This window comes from Salvelinus alpinus, chromosome 2 (assembly GCF_045679555.1).
Source record: "Salvelinus alpinus chromosome 2, SLU_Salpinus.1, whole genome shotgun sequence".
In the NCBI taxonomy this organism is placed as follows: Eukaryota; Metazoa; Chordata; class Actinopteri; order Salmoniformes; family Salmonidae; genus Salvelinus; species Salvelinus alpinus.
This window is the reverse complement of record NC_092087.1, coordinates 107,675,354-107,696,119: the sequence shown is the minus strand read 5'-3', so window position 1 is coordinate 107,696,119 and position 20,766 is coordinate 107,675,354. Positions and strand designations below refer to the sequence as shown.

Genomic DNA, 20,766 nt, shown 5'->3' with positions numbered 1-20,766 from the left:
CAGGACAACCCTGGTATTGAAAGACATAGCAACACTTTGCATGTAGTTCATGATGACAATATTAGTAAATCCAATGGATCTTTGAAATCTCCACGGTAACAGAGAACAGGATGTGCCATTTGACAGAGAAACCTCGAGTCACAGAATGGACTCTCTTTCTCGTGAATGTCCCAGCCCCCTCATCATCTCAACCAATCATGGCTATGCTACATTCTGTATTTTCTCCATGTCTAAACAGCTTTGTGAAATCACATTTTATTTATATTTCCAGATTACATAAGAGTTTGTTATTAAAGCACATGAGTTCACATGTTCAAGGAGGAATTTCTGCCCAAAAAAACAACATTTTGATTTTTAAAAATACTACTATTTTTTTTATTTTCAAATGCCTCTCCTGTGAAGCAGCGGCGTGCGACATAGACCCAGCTTTCTGTAAACGGATCACACGTGACCGACCGGCTCGATTCTGTCTCATGTAGCAACATTAGAAATTGTGTTTTTAACATTGGATAAAAGTAGAGACTCAGGGCTAGAAAAAAACTCAAGGCTGTAATCGCTGCCAAGTGTGCTTCAAAACAAAGTAAAGGGTCTGAATACTGTTCATGTGATATATCAGGTATTTCTGGGGGGTATTGTATGTAGATTGATACGGGGGGAAAACATTTATTTAATCCATTTTAGAATAAGGCGTAAGTAAGAAAATCGACTGAATGGGGTCAGACATTATATCATTATGACATCATAAGGAAATCTACACTGTCAGTTATAGAAAGACCCATTTACTATATAACCATTGATTCTTGAAGAATATAACTTATAAATGCCTCAAATGTTTCAACTGTCTTACCCGACCAGAAACCAAAACATAAACTTGTTAAACTAGCCTCAACCTGGTTAAACCTATCATTATGACCTTACGGATGGCCAGTCCTTGTATTCATAGTGTAGTGAATTCAGGGGGTTGCCCTGAGCTGAACTCAAACCTGGGTCCAGCGACTGTCAAGCCAACACCTTATAACTGTTACGCCAAGATGTTTGAAACTTCTTGACGAGGTCGCTAGGTTTTGGGTTACGGTTTCAAAAGCTTTCTCTATGAATTGCTAGTAAGATGATGGATGGGGCTGGAGAAATGTAACTACTCTCAAATTCATAGACAGACCTATGGATACAAGGACTGACCATCCGTGATATCAACATTATAGTTTTAACCATGTTGAGGCTATACAGTGTTGGTTTACATTCACATTGTTTCTAAACATTGGAGTAAAAAAAGCTTATTTGGGGTTCTGATGGGGTACAACAGTTTAACTAAGCTCATGAGGCATGTGTTATATTCTTCAAGAATCAATGGTTATAAAATAAATAATTTAAAAGTCACAATATGGATGTAGTAATTGCAGATTCCCCCTTTATCACCACACATCAGTTCAACAACTGCAGAGTTTGTGCCTCTGTTTTTAAGACAGTACTTACTAGTGTTACTCAGGGCACGGCTTTTCAAAACCATTTCACGGCTAAGATCATCGGTAGAACCATTGGATGCCTTAAGATGCGTTTGGGAAACCGGGCCCAGATATCCAGTTTCCTCCTCTTCTTCCTCCTCCTCCTTTTTCGATGTAACAGTCATCTCCCCCTCCTCCTCTTTCACTCCAAAAAGTGTATCCTCCTCTTCTTTTACTGTAACATCTTTCTCTTCTTCCTTCACGGTAACAGCCCCACCCTCATCTTGTTTTTGTATTGTAACAGCCTCCTCCTCCTCTTTCACGAGAGTTTCTTTCTCCGTCCAGCAGACCTCCTCTTCTTTAGCAGGAGTGTAACTTAGTGAACTCATGGTCGGGGATGTTAGATAACTAGGCTAATGCTAACTTAACCAGCCAGCTAGCTGACCAATAACAACACCGTAAATATGAAAGTAAATCGGATAACTAACTAGACAAAAGAAACGGGTTTAAAACACAGTGGCTATACGAAAGCGTCTAAAGAGCTTTATTGTTTCGGCTATTATGTCTAGCAAGCTACGGAGGTGACTGACTGACTGTTGCTGCTGTTGAAAGAAGCGTTCCGTCCACTAGATTATACGTCACACTAGCATCATCGCCTTAAAGTCACACATTGCTTTTTGATGCCTGGAGTGGGTAAACGCAGTTGAGTAAAATATATATTTAATTTTCTGACAAAAAGTTAAAAAGGTAAGAATCATGAGTTTTTACTCACCAGTGTAACAACATAGTGTGGGTAAATATTTAGTAAATTAATTGTAGTCACAATGTATAGTGTGGGTAAATATTTAGTAAATTAATTGTAGTCACAATGTGGTTACCTATTAAGTACAAACAGTTATTTTTTAGCGTTATTACATATTTATTAATATCTCTGTCAGCAATAGAGATCCCTTTTAGTATCTCTGTCAGCAATAGAGATGCCTTTTAATATCTCTGTCAGCAATAGAGATCCCTTTTAGTATCTCTGTCAGCAATAGAGATCCATTTTAATATCTCTGTCAGCAATAGAGATCCCCTTTAATATCTCTGTCAGCAATAGAGATCCATTTTAATATCTCTGTCAGCAATAGAGATCCATTTTAATATCTCTGTCAGCAATAGAGATCCCTTGTACATCGCTGGATTTAACAAAACTTGTAAGAAGTTGGGTTGCATTAGGACCGTTCTACATGATTCTAATAAGAAAGCTGTTAAGACAATCAATATGTGTGTTTCTTTTAAGGTCTTTGTATAATCTGTCATTTGTTGTACCCCCTAGCATATGTTATCATTGTCTGTTTGTATACTTCTTATATATATATACTGTTTTTCTGCAATAAGTCAAATTAAAATTAAAAATTCATATACTAGCTCGGTAGCTAGCTCAATCTGGCTAACGTCAGCCACACCTCATGCGCTTCACGGAATGACTGGACAAAGATTTTTATAACTAACCCAAGATAGACCAGTCCTATTGTTTCCAATATGAGCAAATTAATCATAGTGGCCAGAACAAGCAATGAAGTGGGCGGAGCCATGGACGAGCAAGCGAGATCCTATTGGCGCGTTCTAGCACTTATTTGCATATTTCCGTTAGGGAACGCCTACTATGTGAAGCGCGTAACTCATTTCGCCATTGCCCTCCTTCTAAACAACGCAATTTTTGTGAAACCTTGGCAAAGGGTAAAGTCTACAAAACGTAGTCCACTGTTTATTACAGATTATAGTTATGGAAACAGAAAACTGTATTGAGATAAAATGTTTTATAGATAAAAAGATTAGCAGAATCTCGGCCAGAATCCATATCGCTCCATCTTCTCCCACTGCCGGCCACAGGGCTTCCTCACATCACCATATTTGGTAGTGAGTGGAAACGCCAACCGGATGTTTCACATTTATTCCTCAGGTGGAATATCTGGCTCATTGTTCTATCTGTAGTGGTTGTGTTATTAGGTGGTGGGCCGAAGCTGAAAAGAGTGAAATTAATGGGTCTCAGTCGAGGGAGGACCTGCATTTTTGTATATGACAGTAAAATATTGTTATGATGACTATAACATTTGTTGGAACCTGCAATTCTTGCACATTTTCTCATAAAAATTATATATTAACACTCTGTCTGTCTGTTCAGGCAAATTTGCCGAACTCCTAAACTTGGAACCAATCAGAGGTCCCGTACATACCCCTGGTGATGTAGGCAGCCAATGGCCTGCTTTTATCTACGATGTAACTACAGCCTCTTGTGAAAACGTGAGCTGCTGTCTGATGAAGAGAAACAGATATATCTAGCTCCCAAAGACTGAAATTAGATAAATATATGTTTTAGAGTGCATTTAAAATATTCAGCTGCAATAATAATTATCTTGATAGTATTTAGAGGTAACTCCATGGACCATTTATCCAATGTATTGAAAGCTAGCCAATGTTACAGTTTGAATAGCCATTTGTGTTTCATTAGCTAGCTATCCATGTCAGTTAATAGCATTTTGAATCATATTTAGATTTGTTTAACACTTTTTCGTTAGTACATGATTCCATGTGTTATTTCATAGTATTGATGTCTTCACTATTATTCTACAATGTAGAAAATAGTCTAAATGAAGAAAAACCCTGGAATGAGTAGGCGTGTCCAAACTTTTGACTGGTACTGTATGTAAATGTGATAAAGTAAAAAAAAAAAAATGTTTTATATAAATCTGTTTTTGCTTTGTCATTATGGGGTATTGTGTGTAGGTTGATGAGGATTTTTTAAATGTTTTAATACATTTTAGAATAAGTCTGTACCATAACAAAAAGTGGGAAAAGTCAAGGGGTCTGAATACTCTCAGAAGGCGCTGTCCAAAAAGTAGCACATATTAGCACATATTAGCACATAGTAGCACATATTAGCACATAGTAGCACATATTAGCACATAGTAGCACATAGTAGCACATAGTAGCACATATTCTCAGTCTCTAACTGTGCATCTCTGAGCTAAGGTTAACTCAATCATTTAATGCTAAGACATCAATTGCAAGATATTAGCTCCTTGTTCCTCAAGCCTTTTAATAATTGCATAATGGTAAACCTAGTCACTTGCATCTTATAGTATTCTGAGTGGTGACGATAGGCTCACAACCTTGGCTATATACACTGGATTCTATTATGGGCCCTATAGCATTCACATGGTAATGGAGTCAGATTGATGAATGTAGTTTATTATTATTCAACATCATTATTACACATCTACAAAATGGAGACCCCTCATCCTCAGTCGATGGGGATTTCCACCAACCTACATAATGGTTGGCTCATTTTCACCAACCTACATAATGGTTGGATCATTTTCACCAACCTACATAATGGTTGGATCATTTCCACCAACCTACATAATGGTTGGATCATTTCCACCAACCTACATAATGGTTGGATAATTTCCAAACTAAATGGTGACTCAGCCAGTTGAGTATTTCTATATTACACTACAACACGTTCAACAAAAATGTACTGGGTTGGTTGAAGTGCTAAACTTACACAGTATGCACTATTTAGACACAGTAAGATATACTGAATTGATGTTTTTCATTAAAAAAACATTGTTTTTTTCAATTGAACCTTTATTGAACTGGGCAAGTCAGTTGAGAACAAATTTTTATTTACAATGACGGCCAACACCGGCCAAACCTGGACGACGCTGGGCCCATTGTGCGCCGCCCTATGAGACTCCCAATCACGGCCGGTTGTGATACAGCCTGGATTCGAACCAGGGTGTCTGTAGTGACGCCTCAAGCACATATTTGTTCATTGGTTTTGCAAGAGTGTTGATTGGTCTGTGATTGGGTTCATTTGTTTTGCAATATGTTCAAATCAAGCTTTATTTATACAGCACATTTTAGACATCCTGCTTCACAGGAAAAAAACAAAAATAAAATGTATATTTACTACACAACATGAGGATAAAAAAAACAAAATAACAAAAAATGAAAGACTAATGAGCATTCTCAGGAAATTAAGAGTAAGAATAGGATGTAATATCCAACCAGAAATAAGCTTGTTTTACTACATTGTCAGTAAACAATATTGTACCAAAAAAATTGTCAAATAATTCTGATGAGTAAATGTTACATGAAATGTAAATATTTTGAAATATCAAACCGAACACACACCCCTTGGCAATAATGACAATAGTATTTTAAACTTTCACTTAAAAAACAAAAAATAGATTAGACTCTGGCATAGTCCTATTTAAAAACTTTTTTTTTTTTTTTAAACATACATTTTTTTGTTGCTATTTTGGAGGAGCCCAATGTCAGAACAGTTTTATAACTTGTCCAAATCAATAACCAATATGCAGAAACAGTTTGTGATATTGAAAACATCTACAAAAGGATCCACAATAGGAATCATATTACTTGTATTTTTTTAAACGAGCACCTTATAATCTGCACAAGCACCAGAAACACTGTTGTTTTGACAACTGGCAATACATCTATTAGGGGGGAAATCAGGTGTATGTTCTGTTGAAAAAAAAACACATGGAAATGGGAGATATATTTTACCTCACTGGTTAGAGGACAACCTCCAGAAGACAGTCAGCTAAATTGAGTGATGCATTTAAATTTAGGGGTCCCCAGAACGAAGAGAAATGCAACACTTATTTGTCATCGCTCATATCGATAGAACTTTGAAATCAATTGCGTGAGAGGGGGGAGATGAGGTTGCACGTCCTGTTAAAACTAACAGCTCAAACACCACACAGAATCTGGGAGTAATGTGTACATCACTGGTTAGAGGACAATTTGTAGAAAACAGATCGCTACATTTTGAAGTGTTGCATTTTGATTCAAGTGGGTCACCAACTCGTTAAGTGTAACAACTCTTTTTTTGTTAATCACTTTTAGTTAAATCAAATAAATAGTACTCTTTCAATTCAGAGCCTGGATTTACCCCCGAGGCTAATATCCATATCACGCTGAAATCAATAGAACAGGGGGTCAAACGTTTACGATTCCACATTGTGACATTATTCATTAAAATACTCCTTCTACAACAATGTTAATAACATTCTACATTGTGACATTTTATTGATATCATGAAACAACTTCATGTATGTATTTTCAAAAAATTACCAGCATCTCTCTTTCCACATTGATCACAGCTATAAGAATTATCTCCTGTGTGTGTTCTCTGGTGTGATATCAGGATGTTTGGCTGAGTAAAACTCTTCCCTCATTGATTACAGCTACAAGGTTTCTTTCTTGTGTGTCCGCTGGTGAATAGTCAGATGGCTAGATGAAGTAAAACTTTTCACGCATTGAGCACAGCTATAAGGTTTCTCTCCTGTGTGTGTTCTCCGGTGTATAGTCAGACTGCTAGATGTAACAAATTTCTTCTCACACTGATCACAGCTATAAGGTTTCTCTCCGGTGTGTGTTCTCTGATGTACCTTCAGGCAGCTTGAGTGAGTAAACCTTTTCCCACATTGATTACAGCTAAAAAGTTTCTCTCCAGTGTGAATTCTCTGGTGTAATTGTAATGTATATAATTTTGAAAAACTCTTCCCACAGTCAGAGCAGCTATAAAGTTTCTCTCCGGTGTGAATTCTCTGGTGTGATTGTAATGTATATAATTTTGAAAAACACTTCCCACAGTCAGCGCAGCTATACGGTTTCTCCCCTGTGTGTATTCTCTGGTGTGTTTTCAGGCTGCTTGGAACATTAAAACTCTTCCCACATTGATCACAGCTATAAGGTTTCTCTCCTGTATGGATTCTCTGATGTCTTTTGAGGTCTGCTGATGAGGTAAATCTCTTCCCACAGTCTGAGCAGCAGTGAGATGTCTCTCCTGTGTGAATTCTCTGGTGTACTTTCAGTGAATCTGATCTTGAATAACTCTTCCCACAGTCAGAGCAGTGATGAAGTTTCTTCCCTGTGGGTCTCCGCTGGTGTTTCTTGAGGTGTTCTGAGGTGGAGAGACTATTCTCTGCCTCGTCAGCGTCATGATGTAGTCGAGGCTCCCCAGAGGATTCACAATTGTCACGTCTTTCTCCTGTGTGAACAACAAAGTCAGATAGATGATTAAAAGACCCACAACAGTAGAAATCCACTGTTTATTTTAGCTGAAAGGTGATGCCCATGTTGTAGTACAACAATTTACGTCTGTAATGAATGTTTAACTTCTCTAGGATAGGGGGCAGCATTTTCACATTTGGATGAAAAGCATACCCAAATTCAACTGCCAGCTACTCATCCCCACAAGATAAGATATGCATATTGTTAGTAGATTTGGATAGAAAACACTCTGAAGTTTCTAAAACTGTTTGAATCATGTCTGTGAGTATAACAACTTATTTAGCAGGCGAAACCCAGAGGACAAACCATTCAGATTTTTTTTTTTTTGAGGTCACTCTCTTTTCAATGAGATTTCATTGGGAATCCAGATTTCTAATAGACTTGCTTGCAGTTCCTACCGCTTCCACTGGATGTCAACCGTCTTGAGAAATTGGTTGAGGTTATTCCTTTGTGTAATGAAGAAGTACGGCCATCTTGAATGAGAGTCACATTAAGTGTCCTGTTAGATAGAAGCGTGTGAGCAGAAAGCTGGCTAGAGTTGGTTTTAATCCTGTATTGAACACAGGTCTTCAATTTTATCGATTATTAACGTTAAAAAATACATAAAGTTGTATTACAAAAGTAGTTTGAAATTTTGGGGCAAAGTTTACAGGTAACCTTTGAGATATTTTGTAGTCACGTTTGAGCAATTTGGAAGCGGTGTTTTTCTGTATCAAACGCGCCAAATAAATGGACATTTTGGATATATATCGACGGAATTAATCGAACAAAAGGACAATTTGTGATGTTTATGGGACATATTAGAGTGCCAACAACAGAAGCTCGTCAAAGGTAAGGCATGAATTATATTTTTTATTTCTGCGTTTTGTGTCGTGCCTGCAGGGTTGATATATGCTTCTCTCTCTGTTTACTATGGTGTTATACTCAGATAATAGCATCGTTTGCTTTCGCCGAAAAGCCTATTTGAATTCTGACATGTTTGCTGGATTCACAACCAGTGTAGCTTTAGTTTGGTAACTTTCATGTGTGATTTAATGAAAGTTTGATTTTTATAGTAATTTTCATAGTAATTAATTTGAATTTGGCGCTCTGCATTTTCTCTGGCTTTTTGCCAAGTGACAGTAGCATCCCACCTAAACTCAGATTTTGGGATATAAATATGAACTTTACCGAACAAAACATACATGTATTGTGTAACATGAAGTCCTATGAGTGTCATCTGATGAAGATCATCAAAAGTTAGTGATTCATTTTATCTCTATTTCTGCTTTTTGTTACTCCTCTCTTTGGCTGGAAAAATGGCTGTGTTTTCTGTGGCCATCTACTGACCTAACATAACCGTTTGGTGTGCTTTCGCCGTAAATCCTTCTTGAAATCAGACATGCTGGCTCAACAAGTGTAGCTTTAATCATGTGTGATTTCATGAAAGTTGGATTTTTATAGTAATATATTTGAATTTGGTGCTCTGCATTTTTACTGGCTTTTGGCCAAGTGGGACAGTAGCGTCCCACATATCCTAGAGAAGTTAAATGGTTTTACAAACTTATTTGACAATTGTCTTAAAATGACAGTCAGTGATCAACAACAGTCATATTTAGTCTTATTTTTCTCTCTCACTTTAGTAGTAAATTTAATGATTCTAAAAAATAAATTATTACAGAAACTCTAAGCAGTGTGCCAGACCACTTTTGGTCACCAATATTGGCCCCTTTCTGCGTTTGCTAAAATTTCAGCACGAGGGCGATGCGCACACAATTTGGTTGCAGAAACTCCTCCCTGAGAATGCAGAAACCGTTAGTTATGGATGTAGTACATCTGCGTGGAGCAAAAAAAAATGGCGACATTGTGAAAAAACTACAATGTATTCAGAATATTACCACAGATTATCAGAGCAAGATCAGGATGCTACTCAAGGAAACTCACATTAAGCTCTGGTGTCGCTATTCACTAATTCACCACAAAGTTCTCATAGGCTGACAGCAAAAATAGCCTCCATTTACAGGTTGATTATGAGTGCATTTCACATTACTTTGGATTATAATTGTAAGGCTCGTTTGAATCTCCTGCTTAATATGTTTGTGTTATTGTCACAAATCAACTGCTTTATACTTTTAAAAAAACACTTCAACCAGTAAAATTATCTTTGGCTAGCTTTGTTACCAGCCTAGCATTAGCATTCAATGAGCTTGTCAATGAGCATTTAGCATTAAAGCTAACAAATGCTGTGTCCAAAACAGGTATTTTGCAACTATCACAACCAAATATTATCTTAGCGACTGTACAAGCAATAATCAAAACAACAACTGTAATACCCCATGAGAACGGTCCCAGATGATGAACAGTTTATTTAGCAGTAATAACCTGGTAAATCTAGACTGTTGAATGGTCCCAGATGGTGAACAGTTTATTTAGAAGTAATAACCTGGTAAATCTAGACTGTTGAATGGTCCCAGATGGTGAACATCAGTTATTTTCCTTCACGGTGGCCGTTGTACTTGTTTATGACGTGACTCATAGTCATCAGGTTGCCATGGGCTGCATGGGGTGTTTTGGTTTCACTCTGGGTTGAGTAGACAAACAGAGAGGAGACAAAGACTCTCCTATTTCAGTGGCTGATAATACAGGGGGCGATCCAGGATTGGTCCATTTTGGTTTTAAACTAATGCTATACTGTATATGAGTCTTTAAATTAATAAAGAGGACAATGTGGGACATTGGGATCACATTTCATGCAGTTCCACATGTGAACTTACAGGGACAGAAGACTATATACACTGAGTGTACAAAACACTATGAACACCTTTCCATGACAGACTGACCAGGTGAATCCAGGTTAAAGATGTGATCCTTATTGATGTCACTTGTTAAATCTCATAAAGTTATACAAGTAATTAAACTATTTGGAGACCAGATATCTCAGCTCATTAAGTTATATAAGTAACTAAACTATTTGGAGGCCAGATATCTCATAAAGTTAAACAAGTAACTAAACTATTTGGAGGCCAGATATCCCAGCTCATAAAGTTAAACAAGTAACTAAACTATTTGGAGGCCAGATATCCCAGCTCATTAAGTTATATAAGTAACTAAACTATTTGGAGGCCAGATATCTCAGCTCATTAAGTTAAACAAGTAACTAAACTATTTGGAGGCCAGATATCTCATAAAGTTATACAAGTAACTAAACTATTTGGAGGCCAGATATCCCAGCTCATTAAGTTATATAAGTAACTAAACTATTTGGGGGCCAGATATCTCAGCTCATAAAGTTATACAAGTAACTAAACTATTTGGAGGCCAGATATCCCAGCTCATAAAGTTAAACAAGTAACTCGAAAAATGCTACTCAGTTTGCTGCACAAAACAAATATTGATCCAGGAGGGGATTCTCTGCTGTTACCAAAGCTTGATATTGGAAGCAGCTACCCACTAAGCTAACAAGCTGCTAAATTAGTCAACCAAAAATGAACAACTGTAGAGCATTTAACATCTTTTAGACAGTTGACTTAAGTTATAAGATATCTAGCTGGCAAACATTTAGTTAGGAATTCCATACTGTAGCTAGATCACCTGGCGCATGTTGCACAACAGTGAGTGACTCACAAGGCTCCGGTCTCTAGTTGTGTGTGTCTGTGAACAAACACCACGTGACTGGGGACTACCAGGTAAGCTTTATAATGACATTATGCAACAGGTGAAATGGAGAATGCGATCTTCTTTATCTCCTAACATATTGCACAATTCAAGGTTCATACGGTCATGACAATCCTTGGGGGGGGGGGGGGGGGAGTTGGACGTTGCTCAAGGAGAGAGAGAGAGAGAGTGAGTGAGTAAGAGCAGCAGGTAGGACAAGTGTATAAAATATGATAGAGAACAGACTAACTAGGTAGCCAACTCAAAACTTGTTATGTATATACTTCCAGTTGATTTGGGCATCCAATGTATGGGACATTGATAGGAAGAGCCGACATCGAAGGATGGGACATTGCAACGCAATACATGCTAGTCAGCCTGCAAAGTAAATACTTATAAAAAGGTAGCTTAGATAAATATGACTAAACTAGAAAAGGTACATTTCCTGAAGAAAATGTGTGGGCTTGCGTCATCTGAATATAAAGATGTGTAGCCTACCATAGCCATGTGACCTTTGATATATCATGGATCAGAAAACCAGTCAGTATCTGGTGTGACCACCATTTATTTGCCTCATGCAGCACGACATCTCCTTCACATAGAGTTGATCAGGCTGTTGATTGAGGCCTGTGGAATGTTGTCCCACTCCTCTTCAATGGCTGTGCGAAGTTTCTGGATATTGAAGGGAACTGGAAAACGCTGTCGTACACTGCAATCCAGAGCATCCCAAACATGCTCAACGGGTGACATGTCTGGTGAGTATGCAGGCCATGGAAGAACTGGGACATTTTCGGCTTCCAGGAATTGTGTACAGATCCTTGCGACATGGGGCCGTGCATTATCATGCTGAAACATGAGGTGATGGCGGCGGATGAATGGCACGACAACGGGCCTCAGGATCTCGTCACGGTATCTCTGTGCATTCAAATTGCCATCGATAAAATGCAATTGTGTTGGCTGTCCGTAGCTTATGCCTGCCCATACCATAACCCCACTGCCACCATGGGAAACTCTGTTAACAATGTGACATCAGCAAACCACTGGCCCACCCATCGATGGGGAGCATTTGTCCACTGAAGTCGGTTATGACGCCGAACTGCAGTCAGGTCAAGACCCTGGTGAGGACGACGAGTACGCAGATGAGCTTCCAAGAGATGGTTTCTGACAGTTTGTGCAGAAATTCTTTGGTGTTGTGCAAACCCACAGTTTTCATCAGCTGTCCCAAGACGATCCCACAGGTGAAGACGGCGGATGTGGGTTGATCTTGGGATGGCGTGGTTACACGTGGTCTGCGGTTGTGAAGCTGGTTGGACGTACTGCCAAATTCTCAAAAATGTTTCTAAAAAGGGGCACCTTGTCCTGGTGACATTAAAAGGCCACTCTAAAATGTGCAGTTGACACACAACAACATGCCACAGATGTCTCAAATTTTGAAGGAGTGTGCAATGGGCATGCTGACTGCAGCAATGTCTACCAGAGCTGTTACCAGAGAATGTAATGTTCATTTCTCTATCATAAGCCGCCTCCGTCATTTTAGAGAATTTGGTAGAATGTCCAACCGGCTTCACAACCGCAGACCATATGTAATCACGCCCAGGACCTCCACATTCGTCTGAGACCAGCCACCCGGACAGCTGATGAAACTGGACTATTTCTGTTTGTAATAAAGCCATTTTGTGGGAAAAAAATGTATTCTGATTGGCTGGGCCTGGCTCCCCAGTGGGTGGGCCTATGCCCTCCCAGGCCCACCCATGGCTGCACCCCTGCCCAGCCATGTGAAACCCATAGATTAGGGCCTAATGAATTTATTTACATTGACTGATTTCTTTATATGAACTGTAACTCAGTAAAATTGTTCAAATTCTTGCATGTTGCATTTATATTTTTGTTTAGTATTTGAGTGTCCCGGATTTATTTTTACTATGTTACGTCTAGTCTGTGAGACCAGGCTGTAAACCCAGGTAGTTTTTGTTTAGTATTTGAGTGTCCCGGATTTATTTTTACTATGTTACGTTTGGCCTGTGAGACCAGGCTGTAAACCGAGGTAGTTGTGATCAATATGATGAACCCGTTTTCACAACATTTAAAGAACCTGGTGATAGAAAACAGTGTGAATGTAATAAGGACAATGGACTTACTCAGGAGTCATTTAACTAACTGGTAGCGTTTTCATTTGACTTAGAAAGAGTAGGACCACATCGATTTCTATTGATTGTAGCAATATACCTGAGAACACAGCGTTTAAGTCAGTCAGTACTCTCAAGTCAGACTGAGACATTCACTTGACGTCCGGGCAATCCAGTCTTCTTTCCACCAATAAATGCAAAAGGACAGCTGAAAGATGCTCTCTTCCCTAACCTTTATTTATTGTTTTGAGAGACGGGGTTCCATCCTCCCAGGTAGATGGCCTGGTGTAGGATCCTTTAGGGTCAGAGTAGTGGGATGGCCTGGTGTAGGATCGTTTAGGGATGACCTGGTGTAGGATCGTTTAGGGACAAAGTAGTGGGATGGCCTGGTGTAGGATCCTTTAGGGCCAAAGTAGTGGGATGGCCTGGTGTAGGATCGTTTAGGGATGGCCTGGTGAAGGATCCTTTAGGGACAAAGTAGTGGGATGGCCTGGTGTAGGATCATTTAGGGATGGCCTGGTGAAGGATCCTTTAGGGACAAAGTAGTGGGATGGCCTGGCTCCCAAGTGGTGCAGCGGTCTAAGACACTGCATCTCAGTGCTATAGGTGTCTCTACAGACCCTGGTTCGATTCCAGGCTGTATCACAACCAGCCATGATCGAGAGTACCATAGGGCGACGCACAATTGGCCCAACATCGTCCGGGTTTGGCCGGGTAGGCCGTCATTGTAAATAATGACTTGTTCTTAACTGACTTGCCTAGTTAGTTAGTTAGTTGTCTAGTTAAATAAAGGTTCAATACATAATACATCAATAAAAAGGTTAATTTGTGGCCAGAGTATTGGGTGGTGGGTTTTGGGGGATAGTGTATAGGTAGGTGCAGGGTTAAATGGTGGTGCAATTTAACATTTTCCCTTTACCAGTTGTCAAATTGTGAGACCAAGACTTGGCCCTGATTGTAACAAAAACATATATGGCCGATTTGATTGTGGCTACGTTACTGGGACTTTGCCCTTTAGTTCAACAACTGCATTGTGCTTCTGGTTTAAGACAGTAAGTTACTTACTGGTGTTAATCAGATCCTCCTCCTCCTCCTCTTCTTCTTCCAATATACCAGTTATCTCTCCCTCCTCTCCAAAATCTGTATCCTCCTCTTTCTCGTCCTCTTCCTCTTTCACTGCAACATCTTCATCTTCTTTTGTTACTGTGACATCCTCCTCTTCCTCCTCTTCTTTCACGACAACGTTCAGCCACAGACCCTCTTTCTCCGTCCAGTAGACCTCTTCTTTAGCAGGAGGAGAGTAGTTTAGTGAACTCATGGTCGGGGATGTTAGCTAACAGTTAGCTAGCTAGGCTAGTGAACTTAACCAGCCAGCTAGCTACGTTAGCTGACTAATTACAACTACGTAAATATGAAATTAAATGGGATAACTAGCTAGACGACAGAAGTATGTCACAGTGGATAATATACATGAACGAGTCTAGAGCTTCAATGTTTCAGCTAGCAAGCTACCGAGGTGGCTGACCACTGTCGTTTAACTATAAAATAACATGGCTGACTAGTCATTAGTTATCACACCCACAATGTCATCATTGGCCATCGTAAAAATATATGAAAACAAACATGATATTTTTTGTGTTCATTTAAGGTTAGACATAAGGTTAGGTTTAAAAATCTGATTTTAATAAGAGAATTTGTAGAATTGAGAATTGGGCGAGGTTTAGCCATAATTATGACTTTGTGACTGTGGTAACCAGTGACGACCGACTAGCTGTTGTTGTTTAAAGAAGAGTCCAATTCACCACCACGTCACATTCTGGCAGACTTGCCTGAAACACCCACAGCGCCCTCTCTTGATTGGAGTGGGAAACGCAGTTGAGGGAATGTTATATTTTATTTTCTTACAAAAAGTTAAAACAATTTCAACGATTGGTTTTATTTCATTTCACACTCTCTCTCTTTGACCCCTCTCTCTCTCTCTCTCTCTCTCTCTCTCTCTCTCTCTCTCTCTCTCTCTCTCTCTCTCTCTCTCAATTCAATTCAATTCAATTCAATTCAAGGGGCTTTATTGGCATGGGAAACATGTGTTAACATTGCCTAAGCAAGTGAGGTAGATATTATACAAAAGTGAAATAAACAATACAAATTAACAGTAAACATTACACATACAGAAGTTTCAAAACAATAAAGACATTACAAATGTTATATTATATATATACAGTGTTGTAACAATGTACAAATGGTTAAAGCACACAAGTTAAAATAAATAAGCATAAATATGGGTTGTATTTACAATGGTGTTTGTTCTTCACTGGTTGCCCTTTTCTTGTGGCAACAGGTCACAAATCTTGCTGCTGTGATGGCACACTGTGGAATTTCTCCCAGTAGATATGGGAGTTTATCAAAATTGGATTTGTTTTCAAATTCTTTGTGGATCTGTGTAATCTGAGGGAAATATGTCTCTCTAATATGGTCATACATTGGGCAGGAGGTTAGGAAGTGCAGCTCAGTTTCCACCTCATTTTGTGGGCAGTGTGCACATAGCCTGTCTTCTCTTGAGAGCCATGTCTTCCTACGGCGGCCTTTCTCAATAGCAAGGCTATGCTCACTGAGTCTGTACATAGTCAAAGCTTTCCTTAAGTTTGGGTCAGTCACAGTGGTCAGGTATTCTGCCACTGTGTACTCTCTGTTTAGGGCCAAATAGCATTCTAGTTTGCTCTGTTTTTTTGTTAATTCTTTCCAATGTGTCAAGTAATTATCTTTTTGTTTTCTCATGATTTGGTTGGGTCTAATTGTGCTGTTGTCCTGGGGCTCTGTGGGGTGTGTTTGTGTTTGTGAACAGAGCCCTAGGACCAGCTTGCTTAGGGGACTCTTCTCCAGGTTCATCTCTCTGTAGGTGATGGCTTTGTTATGGAAGGTTTGGGAATCGCTTCCTTTTAGGTGGTTGTAGAATTTAACGGCTCTTTTCTGGATTTTGATAATTAGTGGGTATCGGCCTAATTCTGCTCTGCATGCATTATTTGGTGTTCTACGTTGTACACAGAGGATATTTTTGCAGAATTCTGCATGCAGAGTCTCAATTTGGTGTTTGTCCCATTTTGTGAAATCTTGGTTGGTGAGCGGACCCCAGACCTCACAACCATAAAGGGCAATGGGCTCTATGACTGATTCAAGTATTTTTAGCCAGATCCTAATTGGTATGTTGAAATTTATGTTCCTTTTGATGGCATAGAAGGCCCTTCTTGCCTTGTCTCTCAGATCGTTCACAGCTTTGTGGAAGTTACCTGTGGTGCTGATGTTTAGGCCGAGGTATGTATAGTTTTTTGTGTGCTCTAGGGCAACGGTGTCTAGATGGAATTTGTGGTCCTGGTGACTGGACCTTTTTTGGAACAACATTATTTTGGTCTTACTGAGATTTACTGTCAGGGCCCAGGTCTGACAGAATCTGTGCAGAAGATCTAGGTGCTGCTGTAGGCCCTCCTTGGTTGGTGACAGAAGCACCAGATCATCAGCAAACAGTAGACATTTGACTTCGGATTCTAGTAGGGTGAGACCGGGTGCTGCAGACTGTTCTAGTGCCCGCGCCAATTCGTTGATATATATGTTGAAGAGGGTGGGGCTTAAGCTGCATCCCTGTCTCACCCCACGACCCTGTGTGAAGAAATGTGTGTGTTTTTTGCCAATTTTAACCGCACACTTGTTGTTTGTGTACATGGATTTTATAATGTCGTATGTTTTACCCCCAACACCACTTTCCATCAATTTGTATAGCAGACCCTCATGCCAAATTGAGTCGAAGGCTTTTTTGAAATCAACAAAGCATGAGAAGACTTTGCCTTTGTTTTGGTTTGTTTGGTTGTCAATTAGGGTGTGTAGGGTGAATACATGGTCTGTTGTACGGTAATTTGGTAAAAAGCCAATTTGACATTTGCTCAGTACATTGTTTTCATTGAGGAAATGTACGAGCCTGCTGTTAATGATAATGCAGAGGATTTTCCCAAGGTTACTGTTGACGCATATTCCACGGTAGTTATTGGGGTCAAATTTGTCTCCACTTTTGTGGATTGGGGTGATCAGTCCTTGGTTCCAAATATTGGGGAAGATGCCAGAGCTAAGGACGATGTTAAAGAGTTTTAGTATAGCCAATTGGAATTTGTTGTCTGTATATTTGATCATTTCATTAAGGATACCATCAACACCACAGGCCTTTTTGGGTTGGAGGGTTTTTATTTTGTCCTGTAACTCATTCAAGGTAATTGGAGAATCCAGTGGGTTCTGGTAGTCTTTAATAGTTGATTCTAGGATTTGTATTTGATCATGTATATGTTTTTGCTCTTTATTCTTTGTTATAGAGCCAAAAAGATTGGAGAAGTGGTTAACCCATACATCTCCATTTTGGATAGATAATTCTTCGTGTTGTTGTTTGTTTAGTGTTTTCCAATTTTCCCAGAATTGGTTAGAGTCTATGGAGTCTTCAATTACATTGAGCTGATTTCTGACGTGCTGTTCCTTCTTTTTCCGTAGTGTATTTCTGTATTGTTTTAGTGATTCACCATAGTGAAGGCGTAGACTCAGGTTTTCCGGGTCTCTATGTTTTTGGTTGGACAGGTTTCTCAATTTATTTCTTAGATTTTTGCATTCTTTATCAAACCATTTGTCATTGTTGTTCATTTTCTTCGGTTTTCTATTTGAGATTTTTAGATTTGATAGGGAAGCTAAGAGGTCAAATATACTGTTAAGATTTTCTACTGCCAAGTTTACACCTTCACTATTGCAGTGGAACATTTTACCCAGGAAGTTGTCTAAAAGGGATTGAATTTGCTGTTGCCTAATTGTTTTTTGGTAGGTTTCCAAACTGCATTCCTTCCATCTATAGCATTTCTTAATGTTACTCTCTCTCTCTCTCTCTCTCTCTCTCTCTCTCTCTCTCTCTCTCTCTCTCTCTCTCTCTCTCTCTCTCTCTCTCTCTCTCTCTCTCTCTCTCTCTCTCTCTCTCTCTCTCTCTCTCTCTCTCTCTCTCTCTCTCTCTCTCTCTCTCTCTCTCTCTCTCTCTCTCTCTCTCTCTCTCTCTCTCTCTCATACACCCTGTCTCCCTCCCTAATCTTGCTCTGATTTTTCATCCAGAGGGTCCCAGAGATAAAATGTAGCATAGTTTTGTTTGATAAAAAACATTTTTATATACTAACACGATCAAAGTGTTCAATGCTGTCATCAAGGCAAAGTGTGTCCAAACTTTTGACTGGTACTGTATATATATTATATAGACCTGAGGCATACAATATATTAGTATAGTCTATGTGTCTTACTGCCTATTGATCCACATATTTCATTATAGTCATTTTGTCCCCATACTCATATATATATATATGTGTGTGTGTTGTGTATTTGATGTATTGATGCAAGGCTCACCCCTACTAAAATAAAGGTTAAATAAAATAAGAAACAGTACACTTGAGTTCTAACCCGATTTTTGTAATCCTCAATAGGGGTAGAGAGTAACATGACCTGTGACCTGTGACCTGTGGGAGCCAACTTCAAAGAAACAACATTTAGACCCCCCCCCCCCCCCCCCTAACTCATTCAAATGTAGGACCTGGGTTCTACAGTTTGACCCCACTGCTGTCTCTGGCTCCACACCCACCCCGCCCGGCCATCTAGGTGTGTGAAGGTTAGTGTATTTTCTGTAGGGAAGCTAATGATCCATCATGTATGACATTCCTGAGAGTGTGTAAACTTAAATGTTTTATTACCATAGTATTTTTTTGTATATTCTCTATAGTTATGTACTTGAAAATGAGAGACTTGATACAAAATATTATGTAGGGATGTCAATCTTCAATGTATCAGTCTGAAACTTTGCACACACACTGCTGCCATCTTGTGGACAACATGTAAATTACATCTAGATTCCTAGGTCATTGTATGGCCTATTGTTTTGTATTTCAAAGATGATGCAAAAAATAATAATAATAGAAAACGTATGTTTTTTTGTTTGTTTTAACATATCTAATGTGTTATATTCTCCTACATTAATTTCACATTTCCACAAACTTCAAAGTGTTTCCTTTCAAATAGTATCAAGAATAGGGGCGGCAGGAAGCCTAGTGGTTAGAGCGTTGAATCCCCGAGCTGACAAGTTAAAAATCTGTCGTTCTGCCCCTGAACAAGGCAGTTAACCCACTGTTCCTAAGCTGTCATTGTAAAAAGTAATTTGTTCTTAACTGACTTGCCTAGTTGAATAAAGTTTTTTTTAAATGCATATCCTTGCTTCAGGTCCTGAGCTACAGGCAGTTAGATTTGGGTCATTTTGGGGCGGAAATTGAAAAAAAGGGGTCCGATCCTTATTAATGGTATTTTCTAGAGCTGACTGTCTGCTTGTCGTTTTGCCGGCTAACAAGTAATAAGCTAGCTAAGTTTAACAAGTTATAAGCTAGCTAAGTTTAACAAGTAATAAGCTAGCTAAGTTTAACAAGTAATAAGCTAGCTAAGTTTAACAAGTAATAAGCTAGATAAGTTTAACAAGTTTTAAGCTAGCTAAGTTTTGGGTCATTTTGGGGCGGAAATTGAAAAAAAGGGGTCCGATCCTTATTAATGGTATTTTCTAGAGCTGACTGTCTGCTTGTCGTTTTGCCGGCTAAAAAGTAATAAGCTAGCTAAGTTTAACAAGTTATAAGCTAGCTAAGTTTAACAAGTAATAAGCTAGCTAAGTTTAACAAGTAATAAGCTAGCTAAGTTTAACAAGTAATAAGCTAGATAAGTTTAACAAGTTTTAAGCTAGCTAAGTTTAACAAGTAATAAGCTAGCTAAGTTTAATTAGTAATAAGCTAGCTAAGTTTAACTAGTAATAAGCTAAGTTTAACAAGTAATAAGCTAGCTAAGTTTAACAAGTAATAAGCTAGCTAAGTTTAATTAGTAATAAGCTAGCTAAGTTTAACTAGTAATAAGCTAAGTTTAACAAGTAATAAGCTAGATAAGTTTAACAAGTAATAAGCTAGATAAGTTTAACAAGTTTTAAGCTAGCTAAGTTTAACAAGTAATAAGCTAGCTAAGTTTAACAAGTAGATTCCCCTCAACTCAAGGTATAGTATACCTATTATAATTTATTTACCAATTCATTTGGTTATCAAGCTGCTGGGTTTCCCAAGTCGTTCGGCGCGTACTGCTCAACCCAGCTAGCTAGCTATACAGACGGCTCTGCAGTGCATTGCAAAAAGAAGGTTCGTAATAGCCAATCACAACACTGGACTGGCCAATGGCAGGAATTTGTTAGTTTGTTCATCACTCCAGTGACCAATCTAAGGTTTCTAGACACGCACCCACCTCTCAGCCTATTCTTTATGTACTGTTTTTATTTTTGATCTGTGACAATGATTTTCTCGCTGGACCTGTCCTCTGGTGAAGCTCATTGGACCTGTCCTCTGGTGAAGCTCATTGGACCTGTCCTCTGGTGAAGCTCATTGGACCCGTCCTCTGGTGAA

General features: G+C 39.0%; 2 protein-coding genes and 1 pseudogene across 2 annotated transcripts in view; 1 reads left to right on the top strand and 2 right to left on the bottom strand.

Moving 5' to 3' along the window:
• LOC139552150 (zinc finger protein 271-like) overlaps positions 1 to 4,078 on the bottom strand; it is a 23,207-nt gene extending 19,129 nt beyond the window's left edge. The window contains exon 1 of the mRNA XM_071363591.1: positions 1,474 to 4,078. Coding sequence (XP_071219692.1) covers positions 1,474 to 1,831 — 358 coding nt within the window. The 5' untranslated portion in view covers positions 1,832 to 4,078. The remainder of the gene's footprint in view (positions 1 to 1,473) is intronic.
• LOC139542145 (zinc finger protein 665-like) overlaps positions 1 to 20,766 on the top strand; it is a 294,018-nt pseudogene that overhangs the window by 160,519 nt on the left and 112,733 nt on the right.
• On the bottom strand, positions 4,656 to 14,956 carry LOC139549362 (zinc finger protein 180-like). Its single transcript, XM_071359803.1, has 2 exons — positions 14,354 to 14,956; positions 4,656 to 7,506 (listed from the first exon to the last, which is right to left on the bottom strand). The coding sequence occupies exons 1-2, from the start codon at positions 14,604 to 14,606 to the stop codon at positions 6,701 to 6,703; spliced, it is 1,059 nt and encodes a 352-aa protein (XP_071215904.1). The 5' UTR covers positions 14,607 to 14,956; the 3' UTR covers positions 4,656 to 6,700.

Bases quoted from the DNA above. Each gene is read 5' to 3' on its own strand.
- LOC139549362 (XM_071359803.1), bottom strand. From the start codon at position 14,606: ATGAGTTCACTAAACTACTCTCCTCCTGCTAAAGAAGAGGTCTACTGG. The intron at 7,507-14,353 runs GTAAGTAACTTA...TTGTTCACACAG, and splicing joins GGAGGATCTGATTAACACCA to GAGAAAGACGTGACAATTGT.